We start from the raw sequence: 15,351 nt of genomic DNA, 5'->3' as shown, positions 1-15,351 counted from the left end.
CTTTGCCAGAACCATGGGAACAATTCGCTATTCGTCATCTAAATTGGGGAGATAGGCTGGGTTCCCATGGACTCCCATGGAAGAGCTAAAAGACTTACGTTGGCTGGTAAAGCAAAGAAAAAGCGCATTCAGGGCCCTACCTGCACCGGGGGAAGGGAGCATGGTTTCTCAGTCACAGATAGGAGCCATCAGGAGAGGGAGCCACTCTATGTGGCTTGATAAGGAAGCCATGCTGACACCAAGCAGCCTCTGCAGAAAGAAGCAGAGGTGGCCCTGGGGGCCTGTGATGATGAAGGAAGTGGGCACAAGCCTCCAGAGAGGAGGTGAGTTTGCCCATCCCAGCAAAGTGCCGGGGAGGCATGGTCCCCACGGTCCAGTAGCCAAAGATCCCACAAAGATCTGGCCAGAGCCGGCAGCATGGACAATCAGCTGAAGACGCTGATAGAATCAGGAAGTGTGATGCCAAATCATAGCGGGACTGCCAGGGGAGACTTCCCCCCGCCCCCCCAAGACACACACACACACACACACACACACACACACACACACACACAGCACCCTCGGGGGCCTGAAATCTTGTTTTCGCAGATCAAGCCCACCATGCTGTTGGGCAGAGGCCTGAATGACACAAGCTGACATGGGATGGGAAATTCAGCCTCACTCCTCACACTGACCTGGGCATATTTGATTTTGACTACATTTTGTAATGTGAAAGGAATAAAAAAAAAATCATGAGATTTCTCCTAAATTTCATCCCCAGCCAAGAAAGAACTGTCCCCCAGGATATCTGTTAGTCTCATGGCCAGATTTAGTAGAAAAGCAATTCACTTAAAAATATATATTTCTGCTCAAGAGATAGAGCATCTGCCTAGGCAGCTCAAAGTCCTGAGTTCAAACCTCCATTCTGCCAAAATAGATGCGTCTCTGTCTGTATGTGCGTATGTTTCAAGGCCAGGTATGGTGACATATACTTGAAATCCCAGTCCTTGGGAGCTTGGAAGGATGACATGGGAGAATTGTAAGTTCAAGACCAGGAAGAAGGGCTGGGAATGTGGCTTAGTGGTAGACTGTTTGCCTAGCATGCATGAAGCCCCAGGTTTCATTCTTCAGCACCACATAAACAGAGAAGGCTGGAAGTGGCGCTGTGGCTCAAGAGGCAGAGTGCTAGTCTTGAGCAAAAGACGCTCAGGGACAGTGCTCAGGCACCGAGTTCAAGCTCCAGGACTGGCAAAAACAAAAAGACCAGGAAGAAGGAGGAGGAGAAGGAGGTGGAGGTGGTAGTTGGAGGCAGGGGGAGCAAAGACAAAGAGGTATGTTGCTGGATTAGCTAATGCTTGTAGGAGAAACCAGATTCCAAAACTGTCAGAACCAGAAGGAACATTCTATCCCAGCACCTCCAGGTTCTCATCCAAGGTAAGAATAGGCCCAGAGAGACAGAAGACATCCTAGTTTATGCACAGACATGGAGAAAGGTATGGATGTATGTAGATCCCACCCTTATTCAGTTAACCTCCTTCCTTTGTAAAGGCCTAATTTCCTCTGTTGCCAGGGTCTCAGGGATCAAAGCAAAATTATAAACAAGGTTCTTAAAAGTATCCAAGAAAAATCTATGATGAGGATCTAAATCAATCCCTCTCTGCTCTCCTCCTGGGCTTCAGATACAACCATTTTCCCTGCTCAACCCGACAGTCTCACGATGTAGCCCAGATTGGCTTTCAACTAGCAATCCTCCTGCCTCAGTCTCCCTAGTGCGGGATGAAAGACATCTACTACCAGACCTATAGACGTGCAGCTTGTGGCACTTTAAGTATGCCTTTTGTTTTGTTTTGTTGTTTGCCAGTCCTGGGCTTGGACTCAGGGCCTGAGCACTGTCCCTGGCTTCTTTTTGCTCAAGGCTAGCGCCCTACCACTTGAGCCACAGCGCCACTTCCGGCTTTTTTCTATATCTGTGGTGCTGAGAAATCGAACCCAGGGCTTCATGTATACGAGGCAAGCACTTTACCACTAGGCCATATTCCCAGCCCTTAAGTATACTTTTATTTAATGCTCTAAACTGCCTGTGAGCACAGACCTACCTAACCGTGTCATCCTCACTTTATTCCTCAAAAACGTTCCCACGTCCATGCATTAGTCTCATCCAAGACAGTTTCCCACAATGCCTGCCACTCACGGTTTGGCAACTAGCTCCAGAGGAGTGCCAGGGCTCCATTCAGATCCACCGCCCACATGATCTCATAGATCAACTCTGCTTTCAGAGAAAGGAAACCGGGGAAGTTTCTATGCACCCTGACATTTGTGGACCCCTGATGCACTGCTGACTTGGGGCTGCTAAGCAGGAAGGAGCACTTCCTGTTAGCACGGAGCCCCGGGGACAACAACACGGGGGTAACTTAGTCCGTGTGGTCTTGCTCCTCTGTCTACCAGCCTTCTTCCATCCCGAGCGACTCTGACAAGCCTCCAAGGAGGACTCTGCAGCCCCGACCAGGTCCCTGCGGGGCAGGGAGTCACACTGGACCTACCCGAGTCTGTTCTCGCGTCCTCCTCTTTGTCTTGGGCCTTCTCCGCCGTGGGACAGCCAGGGAAGGGCTGGTGGCTGAAGAGGCTGTCGCACAGAAGGCTGCGGCACAGCTTGGCCAGGAAGCGGAGGGCGTAGCCAATGCTGTTCACCACCGGCACCCGCCTCACGTGCTGCTTGCCGTCAAAGGATGCAGACACTGGAAAGGCAGAGATGGCCACTCAGCACGGGGGGGGGGGGGCATGCGGACAACCCTACGGGCTAGCTCACAAAGGGTCAGAGGATTGGGGGCCTCGAAAGGGGGCTGTGTTCTGAACAATCCACACAGGGGCGATTTGCCTCACTTTCATTCCCAAGGGTAGCAGTCCAGCACGGCCCCTCCACCTCTGAGGGGCCTAGCTCACCTGTACAGCTCTCTCAACAGGAACCTGAGGCTCACCTGTTAGTCATTTACTAGACTAGAGCTCAGCCTGATTCATGCCTCCATGTGACAGCCCAGAGTACTCGTTAACCTTTCTTCCTTCTCCTCCTTCTGTGCCTTCAAGACAAGGCCCCGAGGCAGGAGAACAGATGGAGGTAAGGGAGAAGTGAACCTGGAGGCGAACCAAGCATTCAGGGACAGGTCACTTAGATCTGTGGGCCCGTGTAAGGACTAGGGCTTCTATTCAGAGTCACATAGATCTGGGGGCCCGTGTAAGGACTAGGGCTTCTATTCAGAGTCACATAGATCTGTGGGCCCGTGTAAGGACTAGGGCTTCTATTCAGAGTCACATAGATCTGTGGGCCTGTGTAAGGACTAGGGCTTCTATTCAGAGTCACATAGATCTGTGGGCCTGTGTAAGGACTAGGGCTTCTATTCAGAGTCACTTAGATCTGTGGGCCCGCGAAGGTCCCTGGAGCCTAGTCGATGGATGGAGCTCAGGCCCGGCCACACGCAATGTCCTCCCTGCTATTCCCTTCAGACACCCCAGAGAGCCCTGCTGGGACAAGCTTCCATGGCCTCACCCGCCACCAGCTCGCCGCTGCAGCCCTGCTTGATGAGGGAGAAGACCAGCTTCTGCTGGTGGGCGCAGTCGATGCACGCCTGGACGGCCTGCTGCAGGACGGCCGCCGGCCTCTCGGGTCCGAAGCGCTCTGGGAGCTGCTGCAGCTTCCTTCTCTCCAGGTACGGCCCCGTGTTGGCCTGCTTGTTGATGTAGAGGCAGACTGTGAGGACAAAAGAGGTAAAAGACTCACGCTTGGGAAACTGCCAGGGCTTGTGCTGTGGCGGAGCCCCAGGCAGGAGAGCAGGGAGGCGCTTGCTGCTCAAGCACTCAGATTGGAACTGGAGACCGTTACGGTGGACTAGGTATTTAAATCTATTGCCACGCTGGACAAGGACATTACAAAATCTTTTCTTCCCCCTCTCTAGGAACACAAAAGCTGCCATTCCTTCGTGAACGTTCCATGAATAAAAACTCGACATGCTGGCGGAGCATAGTGGCGCACACCTGTACTTCCAGCCCTCGGGAGGCAGAGGCAGGAGGATCAAGTTTAAGTTTAGCCTCAACGACATAGGACGTTCCAGCGCAGCTTAGGCTATAGGATGAGACTTTGCTTCAGCAATAAGTAAATAAACTGAGGACTGGAGGCATGGCTCAGCCGCCAGCAGAGCATCTGCCTTGCAAGTATAAAGTCCTAACTTCAAACCTAAGTTATCACCAAAGCTTTTTTTTTTTTGGGGGGGGGGGTCGGGCTTGGGGCTTGAACTCTGGGCCTGGGCCCTCTCCCTGAACACTTTGGCTCAAGGCTACCTCTCTACCACTTGAGCCGCAGCGCCACTTCTGGTTTTCTAGTGGTTAATTGGAGGTAAGAGTTTCATGGACTTTCCTGCCCAGGCTGGCTTTGAACCAAGATCCTCAGATCTCAGCCTTCTGAGTAGCTAGGATTACAGGTGTGAGCCACCAGCGCCCAGCTTGCTTTTCTAAATGGACACGATGCTAATCACTCAAGAGACTGTTTCATGAAGTTCTAAGGAGAGGGTTATTTAGAATCTCAGAGGAAATAAATGCTCAAGAAGCCATTTCGCTCAGCTCAGTCAGGGGTTCCCACACATTCAAGTTAATATATCTTCCTCCATAAATTTTTGAGCATATATCTCCAAAATGTGCTTGTTTGTAGGATATTTTCCTTCTCAATTATATTAATTAATATATTGTGCACATTTACAGGAAAGGATCAAATTTGTGCAATAGGAGTCCGTAGAAAAATGTTAGAATGTCTACAAAATTAGTTTTCCAAGTACTAAACATTTGTGTGAGTCACGAAGATACAGGAGCAGGAGACACAGCATGTGTGGAGGCTGGTGGGAAAGGCCGGGATTGCAGAAAATGAGCTAGCCACCCGGAATACAGAGACAAATACAGTGGAACGAATAGATTGATTAAAAGCACACAGGTACTATTGTCTTTCTTTTAAGACTTATACTCTGTCGTTACCTGCCATGTTTAGTAAATAGAAAAAAAATAGAAGACGGGCATCTCTCTCCTTCTGACCTTGCCATCTGACCTTGTCTGCTTCCCTGAATGATAATCTTTGTTCCTGAGAACTAAGCAAAGATACCTTACAGAAACTTGTCCTAGAAAGAAAACAGAACGCAAACCACTTGGGGGAAAAATATTCTTGTTGGCACAAAATGTGTTTGAAAATACTTATCTCAAGGATGGACGCCTGTGTTGAAAGAAGGACGTCGCATAACGCTGCCTTTGTTTAAAGGGATCCCCGGACATCAATGGCCTAAGGTTAGTGAACAGGCCAAACCTTGAAGTCTCTCGGCCCAAACGATAAAACATTGTGACAGCTAGAATGACCAACTATTACCAGATGTCAGAACAAAGGGAGACACTTATCCTAGGGTGAATTTGAGCCAAACCTCAAGCTGCTCCTTTACCAGAAATATTCCTGCTGGGAACGTACACCTTGCACCTGTGGTCAAATGTGCCTGTACCTGTGTCTGGCTGTGTGCTTTCTCTCTAACATTCTTTTGCTTTCCTTTACTAATGAACTCTCTTGGCCTCTCCCTCAATGTATCCACAAATCGTGTGTGTGTGTGTGTGTGTGTGTGTGTGTGTGTGTGTGTGTGTGTGTGTATCAAGAATTTGAAGCCAGGTGCCTGTAGCCTGTAATCCTAGCTACTCAGGAGGATGAGATCTGAGGATCCAGGTTCAAAGCCAGCCCAAGCAGAGAAGTTCATGAGACTCATCTCCAATGAACCATCAGAAAACCAGAAATGGTACTGTGGCTCAAAGTAGTAGAGAGCTAGCCCTGAGCAAAAGAGCTGGCAGAGCATGGGGCTCTAACGCAGTTGCATGGTCACAGGATAACAGGGAAGGTCTCCCCAGGAGCTGGGGGACAGCGGAGGTGCTGGGCTGGAAGAGACATGGGGAGCAGCCAGGAAGCTCACGTGGGAGAGGGGATGGAAGACATGGCAGAGTACTTTCTGGAGGGAGGAATGCCGGAGCTGAGATGAAAGGTAAGGATAGGGCGAGCAGAAGGGAAATTCATTCCAGATGGAGGACGAGCCTGCGCCTGCGCTGAGACCCTCTGGCCAGCCCTGGGAACTGACAGTGGTAGGAGGGGTCATGGGGGAATGGAGCCTGCCGAGCCTTGTCAGCCGTATTAATGGGTTTGGTCTTAAGTACAACAGAGTAAAGAGTGGGGTTGAGGTGTGTGGTGGGGGGAACATACTCAGTGTGTGTGTGTGTGTGCTCAGCACATAGCTGACACAGTTCTATTGCTGTTACTATTAGGATAAAGCTGTTGAAGAGGGAGAGTGGACTCTTTCTTGAAGAGGCAGTTTGGGGTGCTCATTACTCGGACCAGATTGGAAGGTCTTAGGGCAGGATTCAGGGAGGGTAGCAAACTTTGGGAATCTGAAAATACAAACACAGGAACAGCAACAGCAGGCTAGAAGTGGTTAGTACGGAAACCTGGCCCTGAAAAACAAACACGTCTGATCACTTTTCTGATCAGACTCTTGTCCTACCCCAAAGTAATCCGCCGAACCCAAAATGCATTGCAAACAGGATTTCAAATAATCCCAACTACAAGACAGAGTAATCTCAGAGAATCCGTGATGGAGCTCCCTTTAGCTCAGCGTAGTCCTTGCAGGAGAGAGGCCATCTGTGTACCCGCTGGCCTACCTGTGAGAGCCTGCGGGGCTGCCAGGCTGGGAATGGTGGCTGCGTCCTGCGGGATGGAGCTCAGGTCCGGCTCAGGGGTGCTCCTCGGAGGCGACAGGGCTAACGGAGTCATGAGAACCGGAGGCTTGAGCTGCAAGGGAGCCCGCATGGTCAGTGAGAGTCGCACCTGCCTCAGCTTCCCTTGTATACCAGTTGCACTGTGTCACCAGGTCTTTCTAATGTGGCAGCTTTGGCAGATAGGCTGCCAAGCCAAGATCCTAGTCACCGATCACTTTGGGGGCTCCATTCTGAACTCAGCTCTGAACCACCTCCTGACGGCAGAGCCGCCCAGGACCTGGCGGGGGCAGGCGGTGGGTGGTGGAGTGGGCAGAGGTGCCCAGCGTTGAGCCTCCTCCACTCTCTTGCGTGCAGAATGCGTTCTCCCCACACACCTGTGCTCCCTAGAGCCCCGCACGAGGCCTTGTCCACATCCACGGGAGGCTGCCCCTGGGCCTGCTCGCTCAGCAGAGATCACTGGGTCCTGCAGGACCTGGAGCAGGAAGCAAGCACCTGGGCGTCTGTTTCCTGCCGCTTGGTCCCTGCTGGCCTGCGTGTGGACAGCAGTGAGCAGCAGCCGCGTGCTGTGAGGTCTCGTCTGCAACCACACTCGCAGACAGAGCGGACGTGTGCTCTTCAGGACTCGGGATGGAGACGGCACACGGATGCTCTCCCCAGAGACAGAGCGCTCTGCACCATGCTCGGTGCAGAGACCATTAGCTCTGTGCCCCACGGTAAAGGAACACCTAGGTCACTGCTGCATCTGGACCCATTCCAGAGGAGGGAGGGGGCAGTCTGTGAGACCCAGGCACCAGGAGTTTCTGAAGATACATTGGTTCGAACACACAATTAGGGGGGAACACCAGGGCTCACATCAGCACTGGTTGCTTTGCCAACAGCCTTCTGGAGGCTTTGTTAAAATGCCAATTCCAAGAGTTCTGTGTGGGGCCTGGGATACTGCATTTCCCATTAGCCTCGGAAAGGGATGAAGACCGCTGGCTCATGGACCACATCTGAGCAGCAATATAGTGTGTTCCATTGTGTGTGTGTGTGTGTGTATATATATATCGTCTCCATTCATCTCCTAACGTTCTTCCTGGGTTATGAGGCTAGAATAAAAATAACAGTATGATAGGAAAAAAAACCCAGTAGTATAATAATACTGCATTATGCTGTCTCCTCACTGCTAGTTATCTAATCATTTTATATTCACTTGTTTATTCACTCCAAAAACATGTATTATGAGCCAGCTTCATGACAAACATTCTTCAGGCTGCTGTGGATGCAACAGGGAATAGATTCCGACAAAACAAATTTATCTTTGTCCTGATAGAACTGAAATTTTATTAGGGGGAGATAGCAAATAGAATAAATCAGCTTTGGTGTGCTGAATATGTGCTAATGATGGAATGAAGAGGGAAGGGCCCTGGGAACCTTCCCAGTGGTATTTTAAGAGGGTGTCTTGAGTTCACCTTTGACAAAGGTGTGAAGGAGCCAATCAACAACCTTTCAGTTTGCTACGTTGACAAGAGGCTGAGAAAGATGCAATGGGAGGATCACTTGTGCAGAGTACATGACAGATGGTGGTAGGTTGGATCCAACTACTGTGAAGGGAGGTACAGAGACTCTGGATGGAATCTGAAGGCGGAACCAGCGGGACTTACCAACACATTGGCTATGGGATATGGGAGAAAGAAGCTACAATGGGCCCAAACAGGAAGCAAGTCTATTTTAGGGTGGGCCTGCAAAGTGGAAGGGGTGGAGAAGAACAGGGAATAGTTTGGGACAAGATGTTAAGTAGGTAGTTGACTGTGAAGATCTGGGGCAGTCCAAATGGAGATCAGCATTTGGGAATCATCAAGATAGAGATGATATTTAAGATGACAACAGAGGGAGGTGATCCCAGCATTGAGCCCTGCAAGACTCCAAAACAGGAGAGGCTGAAGCAATGAGGAGGATCCTAAGGAGCTAGGAGACTGTGTCCAGTGGGAAAGAAAGGAAAGTAGCCGAGGGTTGCGTGGTGGAAGCCAAATGCAGGAAGTGTCTCAGGAGGAGACAGTGGCTATTCACAGAAGACTTGAGTGGTTATTAGGTTCAGCAAGCTGTCTGACTGCAGAGGAATGGCTCAAGAGGGAGAGCACTTGCCTCGCATAGAGGAGGCTCAGTTCCTGCTTCATTCCCCAGGATCAGAAATGATGATGATGGTGATGATGATGATGATGATGATGATGATGATGATGGTGAATTAACAACTTAACAAGAAAGGTTATGGCATTGAAATGAGAAGAAAACAGAACTTTCGGGCTGGGGATATGGCCTAGTGGCAAGAGAGCTTGCCTCATATACATAAGGCCCTGGGTTCAATTCCCCAGCACCACATATACAGAAAATGGCCAGAAGTGGCGCTGTGGCTCAAGTGGCAGAGTGCTAGCCTTGAGCAAAAAAAGGAAGCCAGGGACAGTGCTCAGGCCCTGAGTTCAAGGCCCAGGACTGGCCAAAAAAACAACAACAAAAAAAACAAAAAACAGAACTTTCATGGGACTGACATTTTAATGGGGGGAGACATACATACTGAATCAATAAGGACATAGTGTATAGTATGTTAGGAGATAAGCGTTGACAGTGAAAATGGAGAAGGAAGAGACCTGAGGAGTGCAACTGAGAAGTTGTACTTTGGGGCTAAATCTTTGATTGGAATAAATTTAGGAAATAATGGAAAGAGAGGCCTGAGGATCAAGAAAAACATGATTATTAAACTTAACATGGTGTCTTGGAAAGGATTCTGGAACAGAATAGAGAATATCTTAAACAAGCTAGATAAAATATGGACTTCATTTGATTTAGTACACTAGCATTGGTTCATGGTTCTATGTTTTAAAAAATGAACCTGGTGGCATAAGATGCTAACAATGGGGAAACCAGGGTCAGTATAGAATACTAGCTCCAGCTCTGCAACCTTTCTGTGAATCTCCAACCACTCTAAAATAGAGTTTACATGTACAATGCTAAGCGCAAGATCTGGCAGAATGAATTGGGCAAGTACAGAAAGGCCTTTTCTTGGCAGTCCCAGACTGAACGACTTGCTGCCCAGAATGCCTAGCTATGACATACAGGAGCCTCCAATAGTCCTCCACAAATGGCTAATATGAGAACTTCCACCTGAAATTCAGAATCTTAAACAGGTAAGGCACTGTTCACCCAGGACATGGCTAGGATGCTGCTTTGCCTTCTGATAGAGCCAGGGTGGGCTAATGGCAGAAGGCGGTGTCAGGACCCCAGCTGCAGCGGTCAACAAAGGGGCTGGGAACCTCGGATCAGCTCATCTTCCTTTTCCACTTGTACATCCAGTATGTGCACTAGGAAACTGAAATTCTTTTTTGTTTTCCTCAAAAACTACTCTTCAGTTCGTAGCCTTGGCAAACAAGATTAAAACCCCAGCTAGATGCCAAAGCCTTGTGCCTTTAATCTTAGCTACTCAAGAGACTGAGATCTGAGGATCTCTGAAGCTAGCCAGGGCATGAAAATCTGTGAGACTTTCAGCTCCAATTACCACTAGAAAGCCAGAAATGGAGCTGTGGTTCAAGGTCTGAAGCACCAGCCTTGGGTGAAAGAGCTAAAGAACAATGCCCGTTTAACCCCCCACACTGGCACGCACACACGGACACACACATACACACATGCATGAGACATGCACCGAAGTTGAAATCCCACCACCTGAAGCCATTAGGATCTCTAAAGCATACAGGATAGAAACTAGGGTAAGTCTTAGCTGCAGACCTTTTTTGCCTCCGTAAAGAGTCCTTGGTGGACTCTTCAGTCATGAAATGGGAGGAAAGTTCCTTCTCCGATCTTGTGATTTTTTTCTTAGCTAAGGACCTAACACAAGCTGCTAGGTGCTAAGTGTTCTATTTGAAAATAAAGAGGGCTGGGGGAGCATCTCTTGGTAGGAAATATGATGAAGAGGGTTTTGCTTCCTTTGTGGAGGGTAACAAAAGGCCAGGGAGGCCATCAAAGGTGTCTCTCACAGTGGTGAGCCCCCCAGCAATGTGGTCCCCAGATGGGCCCTGGGAGGGGCCTGACCTCTGAACTCCAGGGCCTGACATCTTGCTGCAGCTCTGACCTTCTTTTACTGCCTGCAATTCACCCGTGCCATCCCCACCACTCAGAAGCAGCTGGAAGCCACTGCTGCTCAGTGCTTGGGTCTGGTCTGGAAGGAGGAGCCTCGGTCTATTCTTGGAGCAGACACAGGTAGCAAATGCCACCCAGCAAGATAGAGTGTGCACAAAGGCGCCCTCAGACTCCCAGCCATGAGCCTCATAAAGACTCAAATCACAATCTTTTATTATGGTGATATTATTAATGGAGTATGTAACTGTAACTATTTTATTTATATAATAAATTTTAGTTCTTTTGTAATAGTGGTGTTCCATCGTTATATTGTTCTGTAGTCCTCATAGATTATTATCCTATTAGAAGGAAAATTATTGTCCTTTTACTCTATATTCAGTCTTCTCCCCCAGAATGCTTTCCCCTTCAAATCTAAGGCTGTAAAGTTGAGAATTGAGCTTGTAAGAAATGCATTTGGTTCAGGTGATGGTGGCTCACGCCTGTAATCCCAGCTACTCAAGAGGCTGAGATCTGAGGATCACAGTTCAATGCCAGCCCAAGCAGAAAAGTCCATGAGACTCTTTTTTTTTTTTTTGCCAGTCCTGGGCCTTGAACTCAGGGCCTGAACACTGTCTATGGCTTCTTTATATGCTCAAGGCTAGCACTCTGCCACTTGAGCCACAGCACCACTTCTGGTGGTTTTCTATACATGTGGTGCTGGAGAATCCAACCCAGGGCTTCATGTATACGAGGCAAGCATTCTTGCCACTAATCCATATTCCCAGCCCCCCATGAGACTCTTATCTCCAATTAACCACCAAAGTTAACCAGCCTGAGGTTGAGCTGTGGTTCAAGTGGTAGAGTGCAAGCCTTGAATACTCAGAGACAGTGCCCAGGCCCTGAATTCAAGCCCCCATGCCTCCTCTCTCTCTGTCTCTCTCTCTCTGTCTCTCTGTCTCTCTCTCTCACACATACACACACACATATGCACACACACACATAACAATAATACAATACAAGTTATTTAAGGTAAGACCTTAAAAAACAAACAAACAAAAGGAATTCTGGCTCTCCAATTGTGTCCTACATAGTTTAAACTCCCAAATCAGTGGTCATTTGGTAAGTGGAGTGAGACCATTCAATTTCCTTGGTGCCTTTTCTGCAAGAAGAAGAAATGAATGACAAGAAAGGAAATAGGCTTCAATAGTGAGTTGGGTACAAAAGTGGGGAGGGGCTAACAGAAGTTGAGTGGGGATGCATATAGTCTACGTAGTTTCCTTGAAAATAGAAGAATAGAATCTGTTGAGATAGTTTTAAGAAGGGGGAGTGGGATGGAAGAGAGGCATCGTGGCCTTGAAGTTGATAGGGATATGTCATTTACATGTGGGGAAATGTCATAGTGAAGCCCCAAAGGGACAAGGTCGCATGCATGCTAATAAAATAGAGTTGAGAATAAAGAATGATCTTGTCAGTGGAATCTCTTTAGCTTTCTGCAGATTGTCCTCATGGTCTCCCAGGCAGGAATGTCATCACAGACAGGCACTGGTTCAGAACTGTTCTAGAACACGAAGCTCAGGGCTTGAGAAGCTATCTGGGACCCCTAATTATTTGGGAAGAGGACTTGAAAGGCCCAGACATGTCTGTGTGACAAGGGGTGCGTACCATTAGCCAGCCAGCCCCAAAGCTTTTGTTCTGAGTGTCAAGAGCATTGAAAACTGTCCATTGGAGGAGATGGGAAAATTACAAAATCAGGTTCCTTCCACAGAGTGAATTTCCATTCTTCCTGGCCCCAGAAATGCAATGTCTGTTGTTAATTCCCACTCTTGGGTCACAGCCCCCAAGGGATCAGGAAGAAGGCCAAATAGGAGAGAGCGGGTTTCAATGTGTTTTCTTCAGGGACTGGACTTGCTCCCTGGATCCATAAACAGAAAGGCTGCCCTGCTCCAGCCCGCCAGATGTGACTCCCAGATGTTGGGAAGGGCAGAGTACCAAAGTGGATGACACCTGCCCTAGGCCAGCTTCATTCAGAGACGCAATTCTAAAGCTGGGGGACAGGGATGAACAAAGGAGGTTCCTTTTGTTAGACAAATAACCAATGAAGAAAACATTGTCTTTTGAGGGCCAAATAAAGACATTAAAAAAAACTAAACTAAAATTAATAACTTGGGATAACCCACTATCTCCCCCTCCCCCTACTGCGTTTATTCTCCAACTTTTAGAAGAACTTGGAGAACGAAAGGAATAAAGGTTGAACTCATTACCAACTCTTCCAGAAGCTCTTACTGCTGACCTGAAATAATTTCCATATATTTTCCTAAATCTATGATAGTTAATTGCCAATTTGCATTTTGGCTTTAGTATTCATGTCTCAAGATGGAAACATAAGCCTTGATTTCAAAAAAAATAAATGGCAAGAAACTTCCAGAACTCATTTTCTAATGCCTGAAAGGCTCTTGGAGAGCATGCTTTCTTCTCCAGTAAGCCCTTCAAAAAAATGAGAGTAGAAGCCCTGAATAAAAAAGAACTCAGAGGCAGTGCCCAGGCCCTGAGTTCAAGCCCCAGGACCAGCCCCAAAAGAAAAAAAAAAAAGGGAGGAGCCATACTCTTGGTTCGTGTTGGTCTACACAATTGTGCCCATATTCTTTTTTTTTTTTGGCCAGTCCTGGGCCTTGGACTCAGGGCCTGAGCACTGTCCCTGGCTTCCTTTTGCTCAAGGCTAGCACTCTGCCACTTGAGCCACAGCGCCACTTCTGGCCATTTTCTGTATATGTGGTGCTGGGGAATTGAACCCAGGACCTCATGTATACGAGGCAAGCTCTCTTGCCACTAGGCCATATCCCCAGCCCTTGTGCCCATATTCTTACTTGTTTTCCAAATCATTCATTCTTAAGAGGGTCACCACAGCCAGGCCCTGGTGGCTCACACCTGTCATCCTAGCTACTCACGAGGCTGAGATCTGAGGATTGTGGTTTAGAGCCAGCTTAGGGGAGAAAAATCCTTGAGAATCTCAATTTCCAATTAACAGGCAAAACGTTGGAAGTAGAGCTGTGGCTCATGTGAGTGAATAAAGCCAAGTGAGAGCACGAAGCCCCGAGTTCAAGCCCCAGTGCCGGCACAAAAAGATAAAGGGTCCTAAGCTTTAAACCTTACCTCAGATGCCTCTTTGTAGCCAAATGTGACATCAACACCAATGTATAAGCAGGAAACTCTGATTAACACTCTGGATTCTTCTCACCACTGACTCCCCGTGTGCCCGAGGACTTTTCTACAGCCTTTGATACTGGTCTGCTCACAGTACTCATTTCAATGTCTCAGGAACATCACCTGCTTCTACTCAAATACATGGCGGATGAGCTCCGGCTCCAAGAGCGACTCCAGTGAGGACAGACAGCTCAGGGGGTGCCCGCTCACTCAACTGTGAGGTTTAACCCCATGCTTTTAGCTGGTCCCCTAGAATCGGCTCTCCTTACCGCTTCCTAGCTGGTTCATCTGCTTTCTCCTTGCCTGCAAAACAACACACGAGAGCTTGTGCTGTTCTCGCTATGAGGCCTTGTCTGTCCCATGCTTTACCAAGACAGATGTGTTTACCATCCTGAGTTCACCCACTTCTCCTTCCTGGCACTGCGTAGTGCAGTTCTGCCCGAGTCCCCGGGGCACTCAGTCCTGTACCCGTTTGGAGAGGGAGATGATGGAGTCGTACCTTGTACCCAGGTTTCCGCCCTCTTTTCTTTGGCATCTTCAGGGTTGGTAAAGGAGTGGCCGGAGCAGCATACAGGTTATGAACGGCCATCTTCCCGGGCGTGGCGTGCAGGGGGGGGCGGCCTCGCTTCCCCGGTGTCCTAGGAGTCTGCATCTCGGCAGGTGCCAGTCTTACGGAATGAGGTGACAAATCGCTCACAGGCAGAAGAGATGCTAAGAGTCCAGACCCAAAACAAAACAAACAGAAACAGAGCATGTATTTGGTTTGCAAGGGCAACCCAAATCAGATTGAGGAGCTTGGGAGGGCACCTCAAGGGTGTTTGCCATGCACGCGCTGTGCCTCTGGGGGCGCTATCTTGGCCCTAGCGCCATTCCAAGGATGACAGGAAGGGAGAGAACATCACAGAGAACAGAAAACAATGGGATCCTGGCTCCAAACACAACTGACAACATCACCAACCAAAAGATGATGCTGTCTGCAACTCAGCGTCTCAGTTTAACTTTGGATTATTATTTTTAATACTATTACAAACACACAACCATCCACCCAAACTCACTCCTGTCTCTGTGGCTAGGTTATAAACGGTCATGACATCTTTTTTCCTTTTTCCCTTTAGCTATTTGTTGAGTAAGATCTCATGTTTTTGCCAGAGGCTGACTCCACACCACGACCTTCCAAACTCACACCTCCTACTTAGCGGGAATTATGGCCACACCCAGCTTGCTGGTTGTTAGCTTATCTCCTAACCTTTTCCCCAGCTTCACTTGAACTGTCATCCTCGTAATCCCACCTTCTAAATAGCTGGGATTATA

At 48.6% G+C, this 15,351-nt stretch overlaps 1 protein-coding gene across 1 annotated transcript in view; it reads right to left on the bottom strand.

Moving 5' to 3' along the window:
• Scml4 (Scm polycomb group protein like 4) overlaps positions 1 to 14,799 on the bottom strand; it is a 33,539-nt gene extending 18,740 nt beyond the window's left edge. The window contains exons 1-5 of the mRNA XM_048353737.1: positions 14,540 to 14,799; positions 6,697 to 6,826; positions 3,521 to 3,721; positions 2,516 to 2,714; positions 1,721 to 1,728 (exon numbers count right to left, since the gene is read on the bottom strand). Of these exons, the coding sequence (XP_048209694.1) occupies positions 1,721 to 1,728; positions 2,516 to 2,714; positions 3,521 to 3,721; positions 6,697 to 6,826; positions 14,540 to 14,794 (793 nt within the window). The 5' untranslated portion in view covers positions 14,795 to 14,799. The remainder of the gene's footprint in view (positions 1 to 1,720; positions 1,729 to 2,515; positions 2,715 to 3,520; positions 3,722 to 6,696; positions 6,827 to 14,539) is intronic.
• Between the last annotated feature and the right edge of the window lie 552 nt (positions 14,800 to 15,351).

The sequence above is a fragment of the Perognathus longimembris genome, chromosome 9 (assembly GCF_023159225.1).
Source record: "Perognathus longimembris pacificus isolate PPM17 chromosome 9, ASM2315922v1, whole genome shotgun sequence".
Lineage (NCBI taxonomy): Eukaryota > Metazoa > Chordata > Mammalia > Rodentia > Heteromyidae > Perognathus > Perognathus longimembris.
This window is presented reverse-complemented; position numbering and strand designations above follow the sequence as displayed.